This window comes from Cardiocondyla obscurior, linkage group LG02 (genome assembly GCF_019399895.1).
Source record: "Cardiocondyla obscurior isolate alpha-2009 linkage group LG02, Cobs3.1, whole genome shotgun sequence".
Taxonomy (NCBI): domain Eukaryota; kingdom Metazoa; phylum Arthropoda; class Insecta; order Hymenoptera; family Formicidae; genus Cardiocondyla; species Cardiocondyla obscurior.
The window spans coordinates 2,660,526-2,681,470 of NC_091865.1; the positions used below are offsets into that span (position 1 = coordinate 2,660,526).

The 20,945-nt window shown below is 38.1% G+C and overlaps 2 protein-coding genes across 5 annotated transcripts in view; both read left to right on the forward strand.

Annotated features, from left to right (window-relative positions):
- The first annotated feature begins 1,433 nt into the window (after positions 1-1,433).
- Positions 1,434-3,580, forward strand: LOC139113125 (uncharacterized). The gene is made up of 5 exons (XM_070674051.1): positions 1,434-2,050; positions 2,191-2,304; positions 2,405-2,524; positions 2,674-2,786; positions 2,896-3,580. The coding sequence occupies exons 2-5, from the start codon at positions 2,302-2,304 to the stop codon at positions 3,035-3,037; spliced, it is 378 nt and encodes a 125-aa protein (XP_070530152.1). The 5' UTR covers positions 1,434-2,050; positions 2,191-2,301; the 3' UTR covers positions 3,038-3,580.
- Positions 3,581-5,182: 1,602 nt separating this feature from the next.
- Cnc (NFE2 like bZIP transcription factor cap-n-collar) overlaps positions 5,183-20,945 on the forward strand; it is an 84,570-nt gene continuing 68,807 nt past the window's right edge. Inside the window, exon 1 of one of the 4 annotated variants that reach the window (XM_070674044.1) lies at positions 5,183-6,472. In XM_070674044.1, coding sequence (XP_070530145.1) covers positions 6,014-6,472 — 459 coding nt within the window. In that variant the 5' untranslated portion in view covers positions 5,183-6,013. Of the gene's footprint in view, positions 6,473-11,469; positions 11,693-14,677; positions 15,134-20,945 lie in introns of those variants that run through there. The other 3 variants (XM_070674046.1, XM_070674045.1, XM_070674047.1) reach the window with 3 other exon arrangements.

Here is a 20,945-nt window from a genome sequence, read left to right on the forward strand (position 1 = left end):
TTTGTTGTATGAAAAGTATGAAACATGTACAAGCATACGAATAAATATGTTATATGTTTAAACTAAATCCAGGTAAGGAAATTTTTTAATAATTTAATTAATTTAAATTTAAGATTAAATCTCAGTTAATTTATACCGTATTCGTTCCTGTTTTTTTCCTTTTTTTTTATTAAAAGAAGCCATGTACGCGCTTCGCGCGCATTGTTGCATTCGAATATTAATTAATTTTATTAATAATTATAATTGAGTGACGGTGTGTTGTACTAACATTTGTATGTTCCAGTTAGGGTTGGATTAAGTTGAAGGAAATTTTTTAATAATTTAATTAATTTAAATTTAAGAGTAAATCTCCGTTAATTTATACCGTATTCGTTCCTCTGTTTTTTTTATATTTTTTAAATATTATTATTAGAAGAAGCCATGCGCGCGCTTCGCGCGCGTTATTGCATTCGGACATTAATTAATATTGTTAATAATTATAATTAAATAACGGTGTGTTGTACTAACATTTGTATGTTCCAGTTGGAGTTAGGTTAAGTTGAGTTACTTTTTATCCTTCCGTCCTTCCTTCCTTCCTTCCTTCCTTCCTTCCTTCCTTCCTTCCTTCTGTGGCAGTATCCTGGATTATCCTGACTGGCGTATCGTAGCTCTGCTTTTTTGTTATCACTTTCACTAATCACTCGAGAGACAAACGACCGAATGACGATGAATTATCGCGGCGATTTTTTACAATAAAAATTACGAAGCGCGACGAACGATTATTTGATGTATAAATCTGCACTCTCGTTATTCGTATCGTTACTTAATTCCGCCTGGCTACAATGTAAAGCGCGGTCACTTTTGATTCCTTGATTAATCTCGGCAGAATAAACGATGCCGAGATTTTAAATTAAACGGCGAATGAGACGGGCCGCGATCGTCGAACACTACGCTTTGGATAGAATGTTCCCCGCGCACTTTATCTTTCTCAAGTTCCTCAGAGATCACTTGCTCGAAGCGGGATGAGAACTTCGGTCCGCGACGAAGAAGACGGGCGAGATGCAGATCTCACTCTCCGACAATGGCAATGTCCGGAATCTGCTGAACGTCGTTGAAGGAGATGACGAGTAAAGCGGGTCGAAAATGCTGGACGCTTTGTGCGTTTTGTCGACGTAGTCTTTCCTCTCCGAAGCCCAGAACGATGAATAAAATAACGCAGGAGTAGAGAAATATAATCGTTCACTTCCGAGTCGACGCACTTATTTATACGAGACGTTATATCGGCGGTAAAAAATACGCGTTAACTTTAGAGGCCGGCACGGACCCATTCCGAATTTTGGCACAGTAGAAGATGCACTTTACTCTCGAGAAAGCTACTGCACATCCGCTGCGCGCAGGTTCTCGGTGCGGAACGGGACCGCTGCAAGCATTCCCCTTCCATTCCGCCCCGACTGCCGAACCATCCGGACGTACGCGGAGACGCTCCGTCCGAATCGGAAGAATCCCGCTTAATTAGTGGACACGAAGATGTAATCCATCGTGATTTACTTTCTCCCATCAACCATCCTTCGTCTAAGAGCACCCACCATTACTCCTTTTTCCTTTTAAGTAAGTAATATCCTCATTTATGTGTATGTAACATTCGCGTCTTTTCCTCGGTACAGTCGGAGCCGTATGTAAAGTCTCGATGAAACTGAGATTCTACGAACAAAAACCGCGACGTAACTACAGGCCAACAGGCACATATATTTGTGATAGATCAAAAAGAGTATTGAATATAATTCGTCGTAAATTCCTTTGTATGTGTTACTGCCGTGTAGCGGGCGCGGTGTTAGTTTTTTTCGCGTTGGAATGTGTTGCCATCTGGCTGGCGCGCGGTGACCGGGCACGCGAAGTATTAGCAATACGCGTCTAATGCATGTAACCTTGAGATAGATATTTTAATATTGTGAATGCTAAGCAGAGAAATCTTTTCTTATTGCAGATGGGCATTTAGAGGTGGATCAACTTTCGTCGAAGATGTATACGCGTCTATGAAGCATCTATGAAGCGAATTCTTTGCACAGGAGAGGTATAATTATATAAAATATAGCATATTTTAATTTCGCATTTTATATATTTGTGCTTTTAATATATTGATCACTTGATTTTACATTACAGTAATTTGCTTATTCATTTATATAATTTTTTGTACAATATTTTCTGTTTTAGATAAAGATACAGAATAGGACAAACGTATTAACATTAAAGAAGGGTAAAACTTGATTTTCTCAGACGAAGAGAAGTCTGAGAAAGGAAATTATGACTTGGTGAAGAAACTCCATGGTAAGCATCAGTTTAATTTTAATGAATACATTAGGTAATAATTACTTGCAACTTAATATTCTGAGATTTTGCTAATCAAGTTACATTTATTCTGTTTTAGATGAAAATTCAGAGAACGAGTAACACAGTTGAAGGAGATATTAAAGAGCCTGACAACAGCTCTGAGAGGAGAAGGAAGAGGCCTAAGAGAGGCATTACGCATTGGCGGAGCAGTCCGCTGGTAAGAATCAATTTTTTTTTTTCTTTGACGCTTTTAAAACTTAATTTTATATTATTTAATTAAAAAATCAGAGGCGTGTACAATCTTTTTTTTTTTCTAAGTTATTATTATGATTTTTAAAATTTAATTTTTTTATTTAATTGTTCCAGATCATCTTATCAACGCTCTACCGCTGCACATCAGTGAGTCCCATTGACACGTTCCATCTGAGAGGAGGAGCAGGCCCGGGACGGGCATCCTGCATCGGCGGAGCAACTTATAGGTGAATATACATTAAAAATAAAAAAAAATCTTTATAAAAAAAAATTTTACCTTTACGTTAAGTGAAATACTAACATGTCTGCAATAATATTTTTTATTTTATGTTACAGTCACCGGCAGAAATCTTCAACTCCGCTGATGCAGATTGGTAAGTCGCATGTTTTTCTTTTTGTAGTGTGCTGGTACTATTGGGAATTTTTTTACGAAATACGCGCTTTATTGTCTGAAATATTTTTGATACAAACAATCTAAGGTTTTGTACTATCTCGACAATTTAAAAATTGTACATTTTGAAACATTAAAATAACATTTGAAGCAAGCTGTGCAATAACAGTTATCACGTGCAGTTCCGCTGCTGCACATTAGATAAGGAAGTCGTATACGTTCTAAATGATAGGGATCAATAGGTATCAATGTAGTTTCTCGAGTGAAGGATTAAAGAGTAGCCTGTTAGAAAAGTTGTCCCCTGTGTGACTGTTGTCGCTTGGCAACGAGTCATCACAGACGAAGGCCATGCGTCAGGTGAGAGCGGAGACAAACGTGTCGTTCGACACGCGTAAGCGCGTCATACGTAGAAGGTCCACGGTAAACTCGTTCCACGTGTGCAGTCGGGTCAAAGTTCGCCGTCGTGAATATTGACTGCGGTTAAGTGGGAACGGAAAGGTGACGATACGCAGCTGACGGGGGCAGGGTGGGATAATCGTTGACCAAGTAAATCAAACGCGCTAGGTTCTGTTAGGAAAATCGACGAAGGTGTGCGTGCACCATTCGCTCCAGAAACACGCTCGGCTATCACGCAAGTATCTCGCGTTGATATTTATTAAAAATTGAGACAATCGTCCCTAAGAGAGTTTATCTGATAACAGTAAAACCCGCAGGAAATAAATACAAGATAGGAACGTCACGTTCACTTTTAATTTGTAAGATTAAACCCGCGACGGATCGTTATACACCACGCCCATAATTAAGCGACGTGTTCAGTGACAAATGTAAATGGAAAATGCCACTAACAATAAATGTAGAATAATAAAGTGAATTAAATACTTGTATGCAAGCCGATGATGCAAACGCTATTATGCCGCGTACGCTTAAAGACAGATAAGGCGTTTGCTGCGGGGACGGCTAGCCGCCGTCGCCAAAGCAAATTTCACATCTGCTTTTCAGTGTGCGCTAGCGAACGTAACTTTAGCGTCGTGTGCATCGAGTTTCATATGTACCGCACGTATATACCGCGCCGGCCGGTTTGCCGATGACTGATTTCTCTCCGTTCTCTCATCCTCTGCCGCCTAGGATTACGTACGTACTCTAGCTGCTCTCGCTATAGAAAACGCTATATGTGTCTTTCGGTGTACATCTACATATACCGACGCGTAATTATAAAGGAGCTTTGCATCATTTCGCTTCACGACTGGTAATCAGGCCAACAGACGGTCTTTCGTCAACGTATCAAACCCGCGCGTTAAAGCTGCGCACGTGTGGTTTATTCATTGGCGCTAGCTCGGTATTCCATATCGCGCAATACATCACACATAGCAGATACGTGTATTTTAATTGAACCACGAGAATAAAGCCACACGTGTTTGCGCGATACATGAACTATAAGATTCGCGTAATGAAACGTTAGTAGCGTACTTTCCTCGACGAATCTCAAAGCGATTTTATTTTGATTTTCGATACCTGCCTCCTCAAATAAAAAATATCAACTCAATCGCGCGATTACAGAGGTTCGAGTAATAAAAATAATAATTTTAAATATCTCACGAGGCATATGATTTCTTTAGAAAATTTTCAACGTCTCTCCATTGTGAATGAAATATATATTTGATATACGGAAAGTCGACGTGTTATATAAAACAGACGCAAATACGTTGCGACGAATTCAATTATCCGCCTTGCTATCGACGTCGTGATTTTGCATTTTTATCGTGACCCTTATTTGCCTCACGTCGAATTGCAAATAGATAATATAAACGTTGCTTGAAAGCATCACCGAAGTTTAATCGTACGACGTGAATAAGCGCGCCTTGGCGTGATCGACGCGCTAAAGGAGATCAAGCGAAGACTGTTTCGCGATCGTGCGATCTCGATTTCTTTCCGTTTCTTCGCGATTGTGCACGGGTGGCTCGTAGCCGCGGAAATCGTTATCGCGAACGATAACGGAACCGAGCGCGTTGGCTATAAGCTGCGTACATCGTACCGTGTGAAGGCACCGCGATCAATGGTCATCGAAACGGCCCTGAGTAGCGCGCAACTTCAGACCTCGACTGCTGAGTCACATTTCGCGAACAATCTCCCGAGTCCCGGCGAGGTACGCGTACGCGACGTCGGTTCGCCCGTCCGCTCGGTCGGTTTCTCTCCTCGCGTAACAAACTCCGGTGCATCGGGAGGCTACCGAAGTATCGCGCGCGGGCAAAAGTGTCGTCTCATCGCGAGGCTCGAGCGTCGCGCGGTGCGAACGTGCGTAGACGGCGGCATAACCGCGCCGCTCATCGGACTCATCCGCGCGCGCGAGCCCGTTCCCCGGCGTTCTAACACGGTCCGGTTCAAATCGCAGTGCCTTTTCGCGCGCGGGCGCGTGTCTGTGGGTTTCGGTTCGGCCGAGATTTGTCATCCGTCGTTTCTCGTCGTCCCGGTGCGTCCCGCTCGCAGCTGATCCGTGCTGTCATCGTGACTCCGATAACGCTCGAAAGTGCGGTCGACGACGCGGAGCAGCCTGTCAAGAGGAGTGTGTGTCTGCGGGGCATGCGTGTGCGACGCGCGCGCGGTTGCACCGCAAGTTGATCAGCGGCTCGTGTGCGATTTTGAGGTTATTTCTGTCTCGCGCGTAACTGACCTACACCCTGGCCGCCCGAGAGAGCCGTGAAACTTTTATTCCGTCTCCAGCGCTTCGAGCCACTCGGTGCTCTCCGCGAATCTCTGTGATCCTCGCCACCGTCGAACTCGTGCACTCTAACCTCAAAAACACCGAAGCACGCGACACGTACGCGATGCACCTCGTCGCCTGAGCGGTTAGATATAGCCTCTTGACTTTCGATAAAACTCTTTGTTCGCGCGGGACCGTCCCTGCGTTTCCCACACGCGATGTCAACGAATATTCCGCGGAGTTGCATCATCGCTTCCTCATGACGCCGAATTTGCTGAGTGCACCTAACAGTGAGTCAGTGTGACAACGTGTCAAAGTTTGTAGACTCTATTCTTGCGAGAATCTAACCCGAGAGACACGGCAAGATGTTGTGCATAAAGAAACTGTATGGAGAGGAGCTGCTGCAGCTAGCACTGCTTCTCTCCTTGCTGCGTGTTGATCCAGAGTCTTACCTGGGCCGTGACATCCTCCAAACTATTGGTGTGGGATCCTTGGATCTCAACAACGGGTCAGGATGGCACACCGATCATATGATAGTGCATCGTCCCATGTTTATTCATCCGAAGAGCCCGGACTCCATGCTGCTAAACTACCAGAGAGACCTGTTCGAGGAGCTCAACTCCCTGGGGCGATACAACAGAATGAATTCTGGCCTCAATGCTATACACGCCTATCTGCTGAACGTCGAGGAATCCAATAGAGATGCAGTGGTCGCAGGTCCTAGTGTACCAACAAACTCAACCAGAGACATGGCATCTCCTGATCCACCAACTTCTACCCAGAGTCCTGCAGAACCAGTTGGCGCAGCTGAGCTGACACAGGAGGTAAGTGTTTCCAAGTGATTTTGATAGCAGAGATTGACAATGTAAAATAGAATTAAAGATTAGTATATGAAGTACTTCCAAGTCACAAAGGCTTTTTATTGATGCCTCGATTATTATGCAGAATATCAAGTATTTCTTATTTTATATTGTAATCTAATGCTGATTTTTATTATTTTGTTCCTATTCTATTGTATATACTACGAAGACAATTAGATATTATACCAGACATTGATATATTCTCTGAGAGTTATTTAAATATCTTTTAACTGCTGCTTGATATAAATACATAAAGAGTTACCTTTGGGTTAAGCTTAGGTCTTAACCTTAGAACTTGGCTCTTATATTATACTTTATTTTAAAATATACCGAGTTTGCTTCAAATGTTCTACCTAGATTTTCTAACTTGATAGGATATTTAATTCTAAACGATAAAACCTTCCCATATATACAAGTGTATGTAAAAGTGATTTAAAAAATAATTTTTTCCAAAAGTTAGTTTTTTTTTTGTATAATTAGATTGTTCCTTTTATCTTACCGTTGTAAAAAATAGAAAAAGAAAAAAATATTTGTCTTTGTGACAAATATTTTAAGCGTTTTAAACTGCAGAAATCAGACTTAAAAATAATATTTGGCAATGCATGGGCGATGCGTATCTGAAACGTTATTTTTTCACTCAAAGTGAACGTTCTTAAAAATCAGAAATAACTGCATTCCGTCATGGTGACGATAATAGGTGGGATTTGTTAAAAGGAGAGTATCGCGTTTTGAGAGCAGTATTATCGCGCCATGTAAATGACCCCGCAAATCCTTCCGACGACCTTGCTACCTGCAGAAATATCTTTTCTCTCTCCCCCCTATCTCGCGTTTTTGCTTGTCCACTGTCTTCTCTTTCAAAGTATTCGGTTTTCGATTCGTACGCAACTTTAATCTTTTACTTAATACAAATTTAATACACGTCGTGGAATCGTACAGAGTTTATATAATAAATAATTACATTTACGTTGAGTTGGTTAGTACTGAGCGTTCGGTAGACTTCTAACATTTAACACGTGTCTAATCATGAAAATGATTAAACAGAATTAATACATGCATAATCGCTTAAGTTCACTCAGTCTTTTTTTTTTTTTTTTGTAATTGTTAGTCTTTATTTTTGCCTCTGCAAGAGATCGTAATTGAAACTTACAGGCTACGATGCATATTTACCACTGTAACTGTTTACGTCTTCAAGTTTGAAATGTATATATATTTAGTTTCTTTTTAATTATATTCTTTATGTATCTTGTGTCACAAAAAAAAAGAAAAAAAAAACGTTGCACGATATTTATGAAATTCAAAAGAATTCGTAAAATAAAGTTTACGAACCGATACCATAAATAGTACGTCTCATGGAAAACAACGGGCTGAGTCATAAACCCACTTTTCTTTGTTGTACATCTTAAGAACACGGCTGCATTCGGCCGCCTACATTTCGTCTTATTTTTTTTTTTCTTCAATTTTTTTTGGTCAAACTCGCATGAGGATCGGTTCTTTCCTTTTTGAGGCAAGTGTCCTCGTGCATGCAAGTTACCTATGCTGGTCGAAGTAGGTCAACTAATTGCGAATCTGTCCTCAATGGCTTAGCGGCGATTGCTTTTAGCAAATTTAAAAATCCTTTTATGATACGTATTGGATGTCATGACACGTCACTACGGATAACTGATATGCAGTGTATGATAAAAAAAAAATATCATCTGAAGATTGATATCCCGTCACGAACAATAATAAATTAATCGTGCGCAATAAATATCGTTTACGTGACAATGCGTAACATATTTTAGTAAAATTATTTATTATATTCTGAAGTTTCTCACAAAATCTCTTGTTCGTTTTTTTTAATTAAAACGTTTTTTTTCTTTTTTTTAATTAATCGTATTATTAGTTTAAATTACATTTAGAAGTATTTTAATTATTTTCTTCTCGACGAATAAGAATATAATTAGATACGCGATTGATTTATTTAAAACAGAACAATATGCATCGGATTAGCTATTAATAAAATTTTGCGATTTTTGGTAAATTGAGGTTACGCGAAGCGCGATATCATTTTTACGTAAAAGTAGCTTTTTTAAATTATTTCACATTCATATTAGGTATTTATCGTAAAGTTCTTCAGGAATAACTAAACGCTCATATTTTTGCAAAGATATTGCTGATTCTATCAATTTAAAGATACGTATAAAGTTTCGAAGTCCCTGCATATTTTAGCACTCCGAATATACTCACGTTAAAAATTTTTTTTAATTATTAAAATTAAATGTAATGCAATATTATTTTAAAGCATATTTCTTTCCCAAGTTAATAATAAATAATACAAACAGTATCGCAATTATTTAAAAAATGTAGCGATGGAATACATTGATTTTTTATTCTTAACTTTTAAATTTTTATTCCAATTAATATATAATAAATTGGAATGAGGCCAAATGAGTTCAAATAATAATGATTGTTTTATTATCGTTTACCTTTCAATGGCTAAAATTTCGTAAGCTACGTTTGTGAGTCACATGTAAAAACGCATTGTGATAAATAAGCAATTTTCACGTCAGAAATATTTCTGAAACAAGCTATGATATCATTCTCATAATCCAACGTACTCTGAAAAAAGTCACGATTAATATGATGCAAAAAGAATATGATATAACAAGACATAAGAAAGGCATTAATTTCGTGACATCAATGTGTCACGTTTTTTTTGTACTCGTTACTTATTAATTTACATAATAATATACGTACGTATATATATTTATATATGTATATTTTTACTCGAAATTTTTAAAAAAGAAGTTCGTATTTATGACATTTTAATAATTGACGCTCATATTAACAATTTGTTGGTTTAGAAAGTAGAAATTTCTATTTATAAGTAAGAATAGATTAAAAAGGAACTATAGTATAATTTACTATCTAAATTACTCATTAAATATTACTAAGATCGAGATAACTAAGAAAACATTTTTAAATGCATTTGATAGTGCATTCCTGAGAATTGCCTTGTTCCAAATTAGATATCTGGCCTCATTCCAACACGTGAGTGACATTAGTGAATTTATTAGACTTCGACGAGTACCTATAAAATTTATACTATTTTTTTTTTCTTTCTTAATATTATTATTTAATTATTTTTTTATAATAATTAGATGCTACGTTAATAAACCCTGGTACTTTATTTAAATAAATGTTTCGATAAAAAAATTGCTAAAGCTTGTCAGGTTTTTATGGTGGCCTCGATTACAAAAATAATTGCATGCAAACGCGTGCGTTAAAAAAGACGTCGCGAGGGGAAAAAAAAAAGGAAAGATATGCGCGAAAAACAGATGTGCGTCCCCATTTCCTAGAGGATTCCTTGAGGCGATTCTTTTTATATATTTCTTAATAATTTCTTTTAAAAAAAAAATTTCACGTAACACAGTGTCTTTTTTCGAACCGATGTTTTTGTACGTGAAAATTGAGGATGTTGGACTTTCCCTAGTTGTAGAAAGGCAGCCGCAGCCAAGCGTATCTCACGAGATATAGCATTTTGCGTAGTAAATACACAGATCTTTGACAGATCAAATTTGGCAAGCTGCCTTACTACGATCAAAGTGCGCCTCCCCCACGTGTTTTCGTGATTATCTCGTCGTGAAATAAAGAAGTACAAAATTAGGTACGACTATGTTCAATTGGCAGGCGTTAGCAATGATTATAGTTACTGGCACATTGATTTTTAAATATATTCGCACTCACACGCGTAAGGCAAGTTCAAAATATTAACAGACAAAAAGTTATCGATAAAACTCTAACAATAAGCAACATTATAAAATGAAGGTCGATGAAATGACGTGGCCAAACTTTTTACTATCTTTATTTTCTCTTTTTGTTTTCTGTTTCATCATTATTATTATTTTTTTTAATTACTTATATGTAACGGCAATCTTTAGTATTATATTATTATTAACGTAAAATATATTTAACATGTTTTTAAATACGTTAATTAATACGCGATATTAAAAATGTTACAGTAATGTGCATTTATCTTATTTCAATGACACTCTCGGATTACTTTTTTTTACATTGAATCGTGCCAAGCTCTAGATTGTAATATGTTAGTATGTATTATATTACATAATTATGAGCCACCAGTTGCTTATTGTTATTGAATCGACTGAATCGCATCGTGTAGCGAGTTCTTACATTTTACATTACTTTTTATCGCACGTATACACTTACATCGTCACGCACGTATTGTGCATTGGTGCAAAGGTTGAGAATATTCAACCTTCGTGTAAAGTTTACACCGATTAAATACAACCATTTAATCTATTACAAAGATTTAAAGATAGCTAGACGGAAGAAGAGGTTTCTTAGGGTAAACAATTTAATGATTGCTGCGCGAATAGAATTAAATAACTCGCACATAAAATCAACGTTTCCGTCTAATAATTACATATTTTTACATAGTTTATTTTAATGAAAAAATAAGAAGTATAGCGAACTGTTTAATGATTTCTTTTATACACGACAACATTTCTTATTACGAAGGCAATAAATTTAAAAAATTATCAACTCGTACAGCACGAAGCTTATTTTTCTTTTTTTCGGACATTGCTCCGTATGTTTATAAATTGTAAATATTTAATTAACACACGCGCGTACGACTGTCCGGCTCTTAAATCGTGACCTAATCATTGCGATTGGAAGCTCCGCGAATTAAAGTTTTTTTTATCTACAATTATAATACGAAGTTCCTCGATTCGTCGCGAGATTCAACGTTAGTTTTAACGAGTTTGTTCGTTCGGGAACGAACGCTCCGTCGTGGTCGCGTCACGTGTTCATCGATCGTTCCATAAATTTTCATAAATCAGCATCGCGAACGTATGCAAACGATGACCCTGACGACCTGTCGTGGTTGACGGACGAAAGTCGCCGCGTCGATGTCGAGGTACAAGCAACCGACAGTACGGCAGCGAGCCGCGCGACCGCCGAGTTAGATGCCGCGTGTGTACGCGTTTTCTAATACGCTTGTAATTAATGCGCGCTAAGAAATCGCCGTTGATGTCTGATCGGACGTGTAAAATGGTGCGCAGGAAGAGGAAACAGCCGAGGATGATCACCGTATTCGTCCCGGTCGATGTACGTTTCTTTATTATTGGAATAATTTTTCATCAAGTAACCGCCGTTACGCGTAACAACGTTACGCACTATGTAGGTATCGTTCGCGAATATATGAAACGTTCGAGTCGCTAAATAGATACTTAAATCGCGAAAGTGAAAATACGTTCGATACATAAAGACGTAGCGTTTCCGATATTTAAAGTCCGATTCGGTGCGATCTGTGTAGTAAATATTGCGTATTCGTTCGTATTGCTCGCGCACGTGAGATTAATGAGAATTCGCTGGGTCTCCTTTTGGCAGAAAATAATTATATGTATGACGCTGTTACATTTTCACGATTTTTCTTTTTTCCTTCTTGGTCAACGAAAAGCCCCGTGAATCAGAGCGCAGCTTCGTTTCGATGCTATTAATTTGAAACTAGAATTGCGATCGCTTTCGTCGCGTTACATCGTATCGTTAACGCGAACGCTATTTTCGACTTGCATCTTAAAATTAGCACGGTCACATATCTATGCACACGAGGAAAACACGACGTAGAACGATTTCTTTTTTTTTTTTTTTTGGAGCGTCTACTAACTCGTTGAGAGTGAACGTTTAGGAAAGATGTTTATCGAGGTGAGCGAGATCGAGGCAGCTTCTGTAAAAATAACCGCATTCAACAATATTCGTTCGTTCATGACAGAGTGCAGCGATCTTTTAACCTTCGTGGGGTTAAACCCACGCATCTTCGCTCGTATTTGACACTCAGGTGGAAGATCTTTCGAGATCTTTGTTGCACTTCTCACGAATCCCGTGTTTTGAGATAGAGATCTCTTTCCATCGTTTACGACGCTTCTTTTCAATCGAACGGAATTATAAAAATTTAAAATACAAAGGGCTGAGCACAGGGCGCGTTTCGGAAGACAGCGCTTTAATTGGAAATTCCGTGCATTTTATTTTTATTCCACATTTGATAAGTGATGAAAGGTAGCGTGCGGTAGCGTTTGTGGCGCTAATAACGTTTCTTTGAACACCGTCTATAGATAGCATTCGTTTCTCCATCGATAAAACAGTAACGCGTGATTAAGGTTTAATCATTGATTGCTGGTTAAATAACTTTCTGCGCTGGACGTGTAGTCGGGAAGAACCACGTCACTGATTTTATTTAAAATGATCGTCGACATGAAACAAACAACTTTCTTGTACGAGCTGGAATATATATTTTTTCTTCCTTTTTCTTCTCGGATATATCAGACGCATACTTTATTGCGATAAAAAAAAGCTACTCGCGCGATACGATGCATTTGTGCCTATGTTTAGGATCGGTCCAGCGTGTTATCTCTGATAAGGAAGCTCTAGCGTTATCGCGTTTAATGGAAGTTATAAAGATAAGGTCCCTCGTGAACTTTAGCAATAATTAACGCGCTGATATTTTTTTTTAAATATGGCAGAACGAATTTCGTACGAGCAGTGATGTAACTGACGAGGTCGGTGACGGTTAATTGGGAGTAACAATTTTTCTCGGTACGTTAATCGAACTAATTTACACTGTTGCGAGTACGATTGGTATGCGAAAAGAGAGAGAACTACAATCTACGTCGAAGGGAAAAATTTGCCGGGTGTTGCCGTAAGCGATTTTTCTCAGGCACACCCGGAAAATTATATTTTCTTTTAGCAGTCGTCATTAGCAGTTGTTCTTTGTTAGTAATTACGTGTTCGTGTTCTATTCACGGCATTATTATCTAAAATGATTGTCGACCTTGATTTGAGTACAGCGACACGTGTGTCACAGCGAACGTTGCGATCCCTGCTTTTTTAATTTTATTTTTTTCTTTTTTTTCGTTTTTATTTCTAAGTTAATATGGAACAAACGTTATCCGTACTTTTTGGTAGTATAAACACCTCCGATTCGTTAACGAGCCAGCGCCCAAAATATCATAAAGATGTAACTTTATTGTTCAATTATCCGTTTCTCGCTGATGCAATGATATACAATATTTAATTATGCACGCGCGTAAAAAGGGAGCTTAGTTCGTGAGACGAGAAAATGATAAAAGATACTAGACCAGAGAATGTGGAGAAAGTTTGATTTAACGACCGGAAAGGTACACAGTTCGGTGAATGGATTCATGTAATAATTTTATGTAATTAACGATGTATGAACGAGGACGTGTATATGTAATAAGTTTTTAAATGTGTAGCTGAATGGCATAATTTATTAATGCAGTATAAATACCTTTAAATATTCGCTTTAATGCTGTGCAAAAAAGAAAGATTATATTTGTATTTTATTTTGATTATTATACACGTTATTACAAATTTTCTTCACATTTTTGACATAGACGTACGTACGTGACCGATAATGTTCATATCTTATCTTCGACTCGGCAGACACTTTAATAACATTTTAATAATATATTACAATATTTCTTGTTCGGTTACTTGTACTTAAAAAGTAACCGTCGTTCGTAAAAAAATATATAACGTATTAATAATGAACAAAAAAGTAACGAATATATATATTTTTTTATTTGCAAAGGAGCCGACTAAAATGCCATTGAAAAGTTATAAAATAATGTTTTTGTTTTAAAGATAACTAAAAACTACATATAAATTTCGGCCGGTTGCGATATCTTATCGAATTTGTCCCTGACCATTGACAAATGATTCGGAGGATGATTCCACTAAAGTCGTTTATCGTAAGAAAACTGTTCGAACTTTATCTTAATACAACCCTTAATAACTAAAATAAGAGACGTGTCCGCGTTTACGCAGAGAATCGCTTCTGTCTTCGTCGAATAGCTTTCGATCGTCAGTTATGCGGGTGAATTATTTTTATATCGCTTTCTACCGCGGCGGTACCGTTTAATTCGAACCTCAGGCAAGGCTGAAAGGAAGTATCCTCGAGAGTTTTGCAACGCCGAGTTCACGCGCGGCGTGATTCTTTATGATTCGCGCGTAGCAGCGTTAAAGAGTTGCCTATACTCATACTCGTCGTTATCATCGTGACGCGAGCGTGGAGCAATCTGTCCTCGTCGGATGTTACCGCCGCCGTTGCCCCTTGTTAACACCGCCGCGCGATCGTCAGTCTCGCGATCGCGAGTGTGTAATTCGCAGCGGCGGCGTGACGGGTGTGAAAAATCTATCGATTCCGTTCGGCGGCTTCTCCGCCGTGTCACTACCGCAAAAGTGAAACCCACCAGAGATCGCGGATCTCTCTCTGCGCTTCGATAAGATACCGCGAACCCGTTAAAAACCCGTGTTCGCCACGAACTAACGGTCAGTCGGTCGTTACGATTCTCGTGTAAGCCGCAAGTACGTTGTCGTGTAACCGTGCCCGCGCGGATCCGGTACGGGCGCCGTATCGTGGCGCTCGGCGGCGACGCTGTAAAAATCCCAGTGCAAACGGCGACATCAATCCCGCCGAAAATAGCTGTGACGTATCCGCGCTGACGGAGTTAGGACCGTGTGGTGATCTTCTCTCTCTCGGTACGAGAACGTTCTCCGATCTTGAGAGGCACAGCCATGAGTTTGGCAGCGGTGTCAAATGCGGTAGGTCAACGAGTAACGCTTTTGGGATCGGGGACGAAGAAAGTGCTTTCGCTGGGTCTTAAAATATTAATTTAATGTATTCGTATTCTTGGTAGGAACTCTGGGACGTTAGATTAATTTTCTCAAAGTTATATTTCTCTTTGATATAAAATAACGCGCGAGCTGACGATCTGCGCGATCGCAAAGCAACGGGGCGCACCAGCATAAATTATTTCATACAGTCGTATATTATCTTTCGACCTTGCGTGGAATTTAAAAATCCGCAGGATAACCCAAATGCCTTCTCTTTCTTGGCGTCGATAATATCAGCGTAACTGGTCAAACATGTTTTCATGTATGATTTAAATCGTCATTTCTCAGCAATATGGACGTTCCGGGTGATGTCACGGTTTCCACGAAAAAGCTCCGTGACGATTCGAGCAAGCTTATCGCGCGGGGAAGCTTTTTCGATTGGTCGAAATTGCATACGTTACATTGTTCGCGACCCATTAGGAATATAACGAGCGGTAATAATTAATTATCCCAATAGTATCCATTCGTATGATTAAGGGAACCTTGAATAAGACAATATTAACGTAATAATTACTTAGATAAAATTAATGTGCAAGTTTCCTTGACTCGTGGTGCTTGATAAATGGTACTCTAAACCTTCAGGCCATTACGTAATGAGACTTTATTATTAAACTATATTTTATACAAGGCAGGCAGGAAACTGACGATATTCTCCTCACGTTGAAATTACGTATCTTAACTGCATTGTCAGTTTAGATTATTTAGATATTTATTTTTTCCCCGCGACAATACATATGTAAAAAGTATTGATTGATGTAATTCTTACGTAAATGTACGCGAAAACCATCTGTTAAGAGAACAACGAAGAACAATTGATAAACGCTTCAGAAGTGGCGTATCATTAGAATTCTATTGACATTGAAAGCACATAATCGTGCTTGGCGCCAAAGCCATGACACTTTCGATGAAGGATGAAGTCCCGACTGATTTGATGATATCATTCGCGGTAATACCGAGTAGATAACGATTCACGTTCCGGTGTGATGCAAACCAACACATAATTATTGGTATCTATTATTTATGTATATAATAATTTCCATTCATGATCGACGTAAGGATTATTTACGCCGGTGTAATAAATCGGATATGTTAACGAACTTCATCGCGACTTACGACATAATCGAATAATTGTATGGGATATACGTCGTATAAAAAGTATATCGTACATTTATGTAAGAATTTACTTCGTACTCGGACGCAGCATAAATTTATCTGACATGAAAGCGAACGTTGAATGTTCCAAGACGTTTTACTTTTTTCTTTTCTTTTTTTTTTTTATTGTTTTATTTGTTTCTTGTTAATAATAGTATGCTTATGCGGCACATAGCAAGTTTTTATTCTAATTTAAAGCAGTTTTATTAGAACGCTGTTTGCACTTGGCAGAATATTTTTAAACATTTAAATATACGAGATAATTATTACTGCGAAAGCATTTATTTTATGTATTACATGTAATTGCATTGTTTTATGGCCATTATGTTATGTATATAAATCATGAACAAATATGTACGCAAGAATAATATGATGATGTAATTTGATTCAAATTTTATATAGTTTAATTATTGGAAAATTTGTTATTAGAGTATATATTTATTAAGTCGTTTATTAAAAAAAATTTTAGTGTTTTTTTTTTTTCGTTTAATTTTGCATTCGTACAGCTCAAGGTTTTAAGATATTTAAGATACTTACACAGGAACTAATTAAATGAGTCACCAAGTAATTTACATAAGTACATAAACAATGTGCACATTTATCTTAAAAAAAAAAAAAACTATTGTAGTAATTTTTTATTTTAAATTTTCTTTTTAAAGATACAATTCTAATTTGTTCTATTTCAAATATGATAGTTTTTGAAGTAAATGAAATATATTACAACTAATAAATTAAAATTACTTTTCTTGCAATTATTCGACATCAAGAAAGTACAGTTGATATTGCGCTAATTCGTATCTTTTTTTTTTTATGTTAGTTGCGAATATGTCATAAACAATGACTGTGCAACATGAAAGTTCATCGTATCTAATATTAACGTATTAAGCTTATCGCACGCTACGATGTATACAATTCAATCTTATCCTGCGTAAAAAGTATCTTCGTACTGATAGGTCCAATATACAAATCTACATAATTATTTTTTTTAAAGTTGTTAAAATAATAATTTTTTTTTAATTTGCGTACATATATGTTACATTTATAATTTATAAAAATAAAATAATCATACTTTTTGAAAAATTACGTCATAGAAAGAAAAATTTTAACATCATTTATAATTATACTTAAAGAAAACGGTATTAATTTATTCTTAATAATTAAAGTAAATATAAAAATAGGCGGTAATTTTTTTTAAATATTTTAGGATACGTTCAAAATTATATTCTCTGATTTATGAATAGTCGGTATCACGTTGAAGCTTTTATCACATTTACTCTTCGTCCGAATGATTTCAGATGGCGCCAGAGAGTAAATCTCTTGCTCCGAAGTTTGGTATTTGTATTTTAATAATTTTCTTTTTTTTCTTTACGATACGGTGGCCATGATCTATGCGATTATCTAGCGCGCGATCATTGATCTCAATCAATTATCGTGCGAAATATGCTAGTCCGATAGAAGTTTCGTTCGCCCGGGAATTAAGAATGTCTCTCGTTCTGCCTGCCGATCAGTATCCTTTTAGATCAATCCGATTCGCCTTGACAAATTGCGGTAGCTTCGAGATAACAAACAAGATACGCATCTCAGTTGTAGCGGAGGTGGTCTCGTATCACGTTCTTGTCAATGTGTCAGGTCTCGTTCGTCACGTGGACGTTAAAAACTACGATACTTTCGCGAACATGCATCATCGGTATTGACCTATGATAATTTTATTTACATACTGTACGGTCAGCAACACCGATTGTTCTTTATAATATAACGGTGTCAGTTATTATTGCAAGAATTATTACGAATCGTCACGAAACGTTTTACGTACTCGTCGTTAAAAATCGAGATTAATTATTCCATCACGTTGTATATTTTATTAATAGTATTTTATTAATCAAAGAAAAATTTATAAAGCAATTTTTTTTTTTTACAAAATATATTGAAGAGCAAAAGTCTTAAAATTGACCATAGGAGATTTTTTTAAAATAGCTAGGGCAAGATTTATTATGTCTGAATAACTTTTCGTTCTTTCTTTATTATTATTTTTTTTTTTAATATCTGGGTTATTCTTGTTTTCAATCTTTTAATTTTAAAAAGTAAAATAATCATTTTTACAAACTATTAACTGATTTTGTGAAACTGATATTACCCGGTTACGAAAAAGAAGGATTATCAGCTTCTCGGATAGGTCGCCACGATTCTTACGTGGGTCGGATTGCGACAAAGAATTAGGGTGGATCGATTATCCATATATTTTGAGGATTCAAGTCAAAGATGTTAATGGTTGTGACAACGGGACATCTTGGGCGGCTCGCCGTTTATGGTGAGATTACTATAAACACCTCCGCCGCCGTTTTCTGTGCGGAACAAGTGGGCATAATAGTTTTGCGTCCCTTTCGAGACTCCGAGAAATGTTAGTGCGGTGACTAATGACACTAGGTGGAGGTCTATGTGAAAGCATCATGCGGAGAAAGGCAGGGGCGTAGTAGCAGGATGCAATCGAATCATCATATTTATCTCCCATGTTAATCTCGTCAGGAGACGAATATAAATCTTCCCTCGCTATCCCCTCAAGAATCGTCTGCGTGAATTCGTACTTTATCGTAGAATTTAAAAACATTTAATGCCAAACCACCGCCTCGGGGCTTTGAAATTGATTTATAATATTCTCAAAGATTCCTACCGAAACCTCGCGAAAAACATAGTCTCGTTTATTGTTATCGATTCCAATTCGCGCTTCAATGATCGCGGCATGTATTGCACGGGTAATACTTCCTGACCGAACAGTGTACGGACTTATCGCCGACGATCGCGTAGCTCCATTCGTTGCGTAAGGACGGCGGATCCTTTTATGTGTAAAAGCGCGAACGACGTGCGCGAGACAGCGGTATCTTTATCGACTCATTAACGACGGAGACACTGGCAATGATTGTCACTGGTAATTATCGTGACTGCCACGGAGACAGCGCTGCGTAAAAGCCGGCGTTCGTACGCGGCGTAATGATACGAGCCGCGATATTCAAGATTTTATCAGGCTGACGCAGCGATGTCTCTTTCCGTCGAACAGCCGTCCGTCCGTTCATCCGATTCCTCCCCGACCTGTCGACCTATCGAGCTCTCGGTCGGATTCGGTTTGCCTTAACCTTCCTGCCGCCCGTCGACCGCATCCGGCTCGTTAACATTTTTTTTCCTTTTTTTTCTTTTTTTTTCCCCCCATAATCGACACTATGAGTTCCGTACTAAACAAAGTGTACGTTGCCGCCGCGATGCGCAGTCGATTCGGCGTCAGACGCTCTTTTCACAGCCGTCGAATTCAAAGGGACGCCGTCCTCTTCATTTGTCAAGCGCCGTCTTCTTCAGCCCTTTCCCGACTCTGTGCCTTTTCTATGTACCATCACCCGAGGATTAAAAAAAAAAAGAAAAAAAAAATGAAAGAAAGAAAAAGCAGTTATCTTCCATTTCTCAGGGTGCAGGTGCGCCTCGATAAACTAGAAGCCCGTGCCATGAAGAGAATGAAACGCTCTTGGTAAAGGGCGTTTGATTTCTTCTGAAGTCGTCCGACGTCGAGTCAAATCTTAGCTTCGTCAAATGTTATTTCAAACAAAGCTCTAATTACCCACGGTTCATATACGTTGCATCATTTAATATTTAAAGAACGTTATGTCTATTTATATTTTCGCGCGACTTAGCCTACTGACGTTTTTGAATTTATATGTCGTTGAACAAATTGATTAGACGTGCAATCTTGAAATATTCTATTTTAAATTCGTCTCATCGATCAAATTTGTTACGTCGCTCTTTAATTAGAAGCGTTTGTCGCTTTGAAAGAAATACGCGACGTGTTAAAAATTTTGCGCGCGGCAGCGTGAAAGTGTCGGTAGCAAGGGTTCGACTTTATAAATCTGTATCAAACTGCGCACGGTTACGGTGAATATCTCCCTCGAGGAAAGCTTTCTTTAATTTTTCCCGCGGATTATTTTCGGGGAGATAGAAGCGATTTCGTTGCGACGAACGATTTCTAAGCCCCCGTCGTGCGGACTGTCTTTGAAAATATTTTGACGTCGGGGAAGATCGCCGTGTGATCGATGCCCGTTCCCTGGAGATTACATCGTGAATTGCATTTTCTCCATATGAACGCACATCGCATGCAGTTCTATGTACAAACGATTCTCACAGAAACCGTGGCGTGTTGGGTTGGTCGAAAGACCTTGCCATCTGCTCTGCGGACTTTATAACTTTGCGAATATTTTCAGGTAATCCCTGTAATCGTAGAAATCAGATATTGCGTGTAGCTCTATAATCGAAATTCGATAGAAGACGAAATTTGCAGGATAAAGGATTGATAATTGTATTACATCTTTTTTTTTTTCTTTATTATTGGTATGTATAAATGAAACAAATCGCAGAGCAACGTTCTAATAATCTCGAGAAGTATAAGCACTAACCCTTAACGATTATTGCTGGTAGGAAAAAAATTTTCAAGGTTAAATCCAGTGATTAGTTCCGATTGCGTCTTTTAGGGTCTTATTTGCATTAATGGCGGTTGTGTCTGAGCGAAGGCGTTCATCGTGAAATCGCCAGGCACAAGACCGGTTTTCCTCCG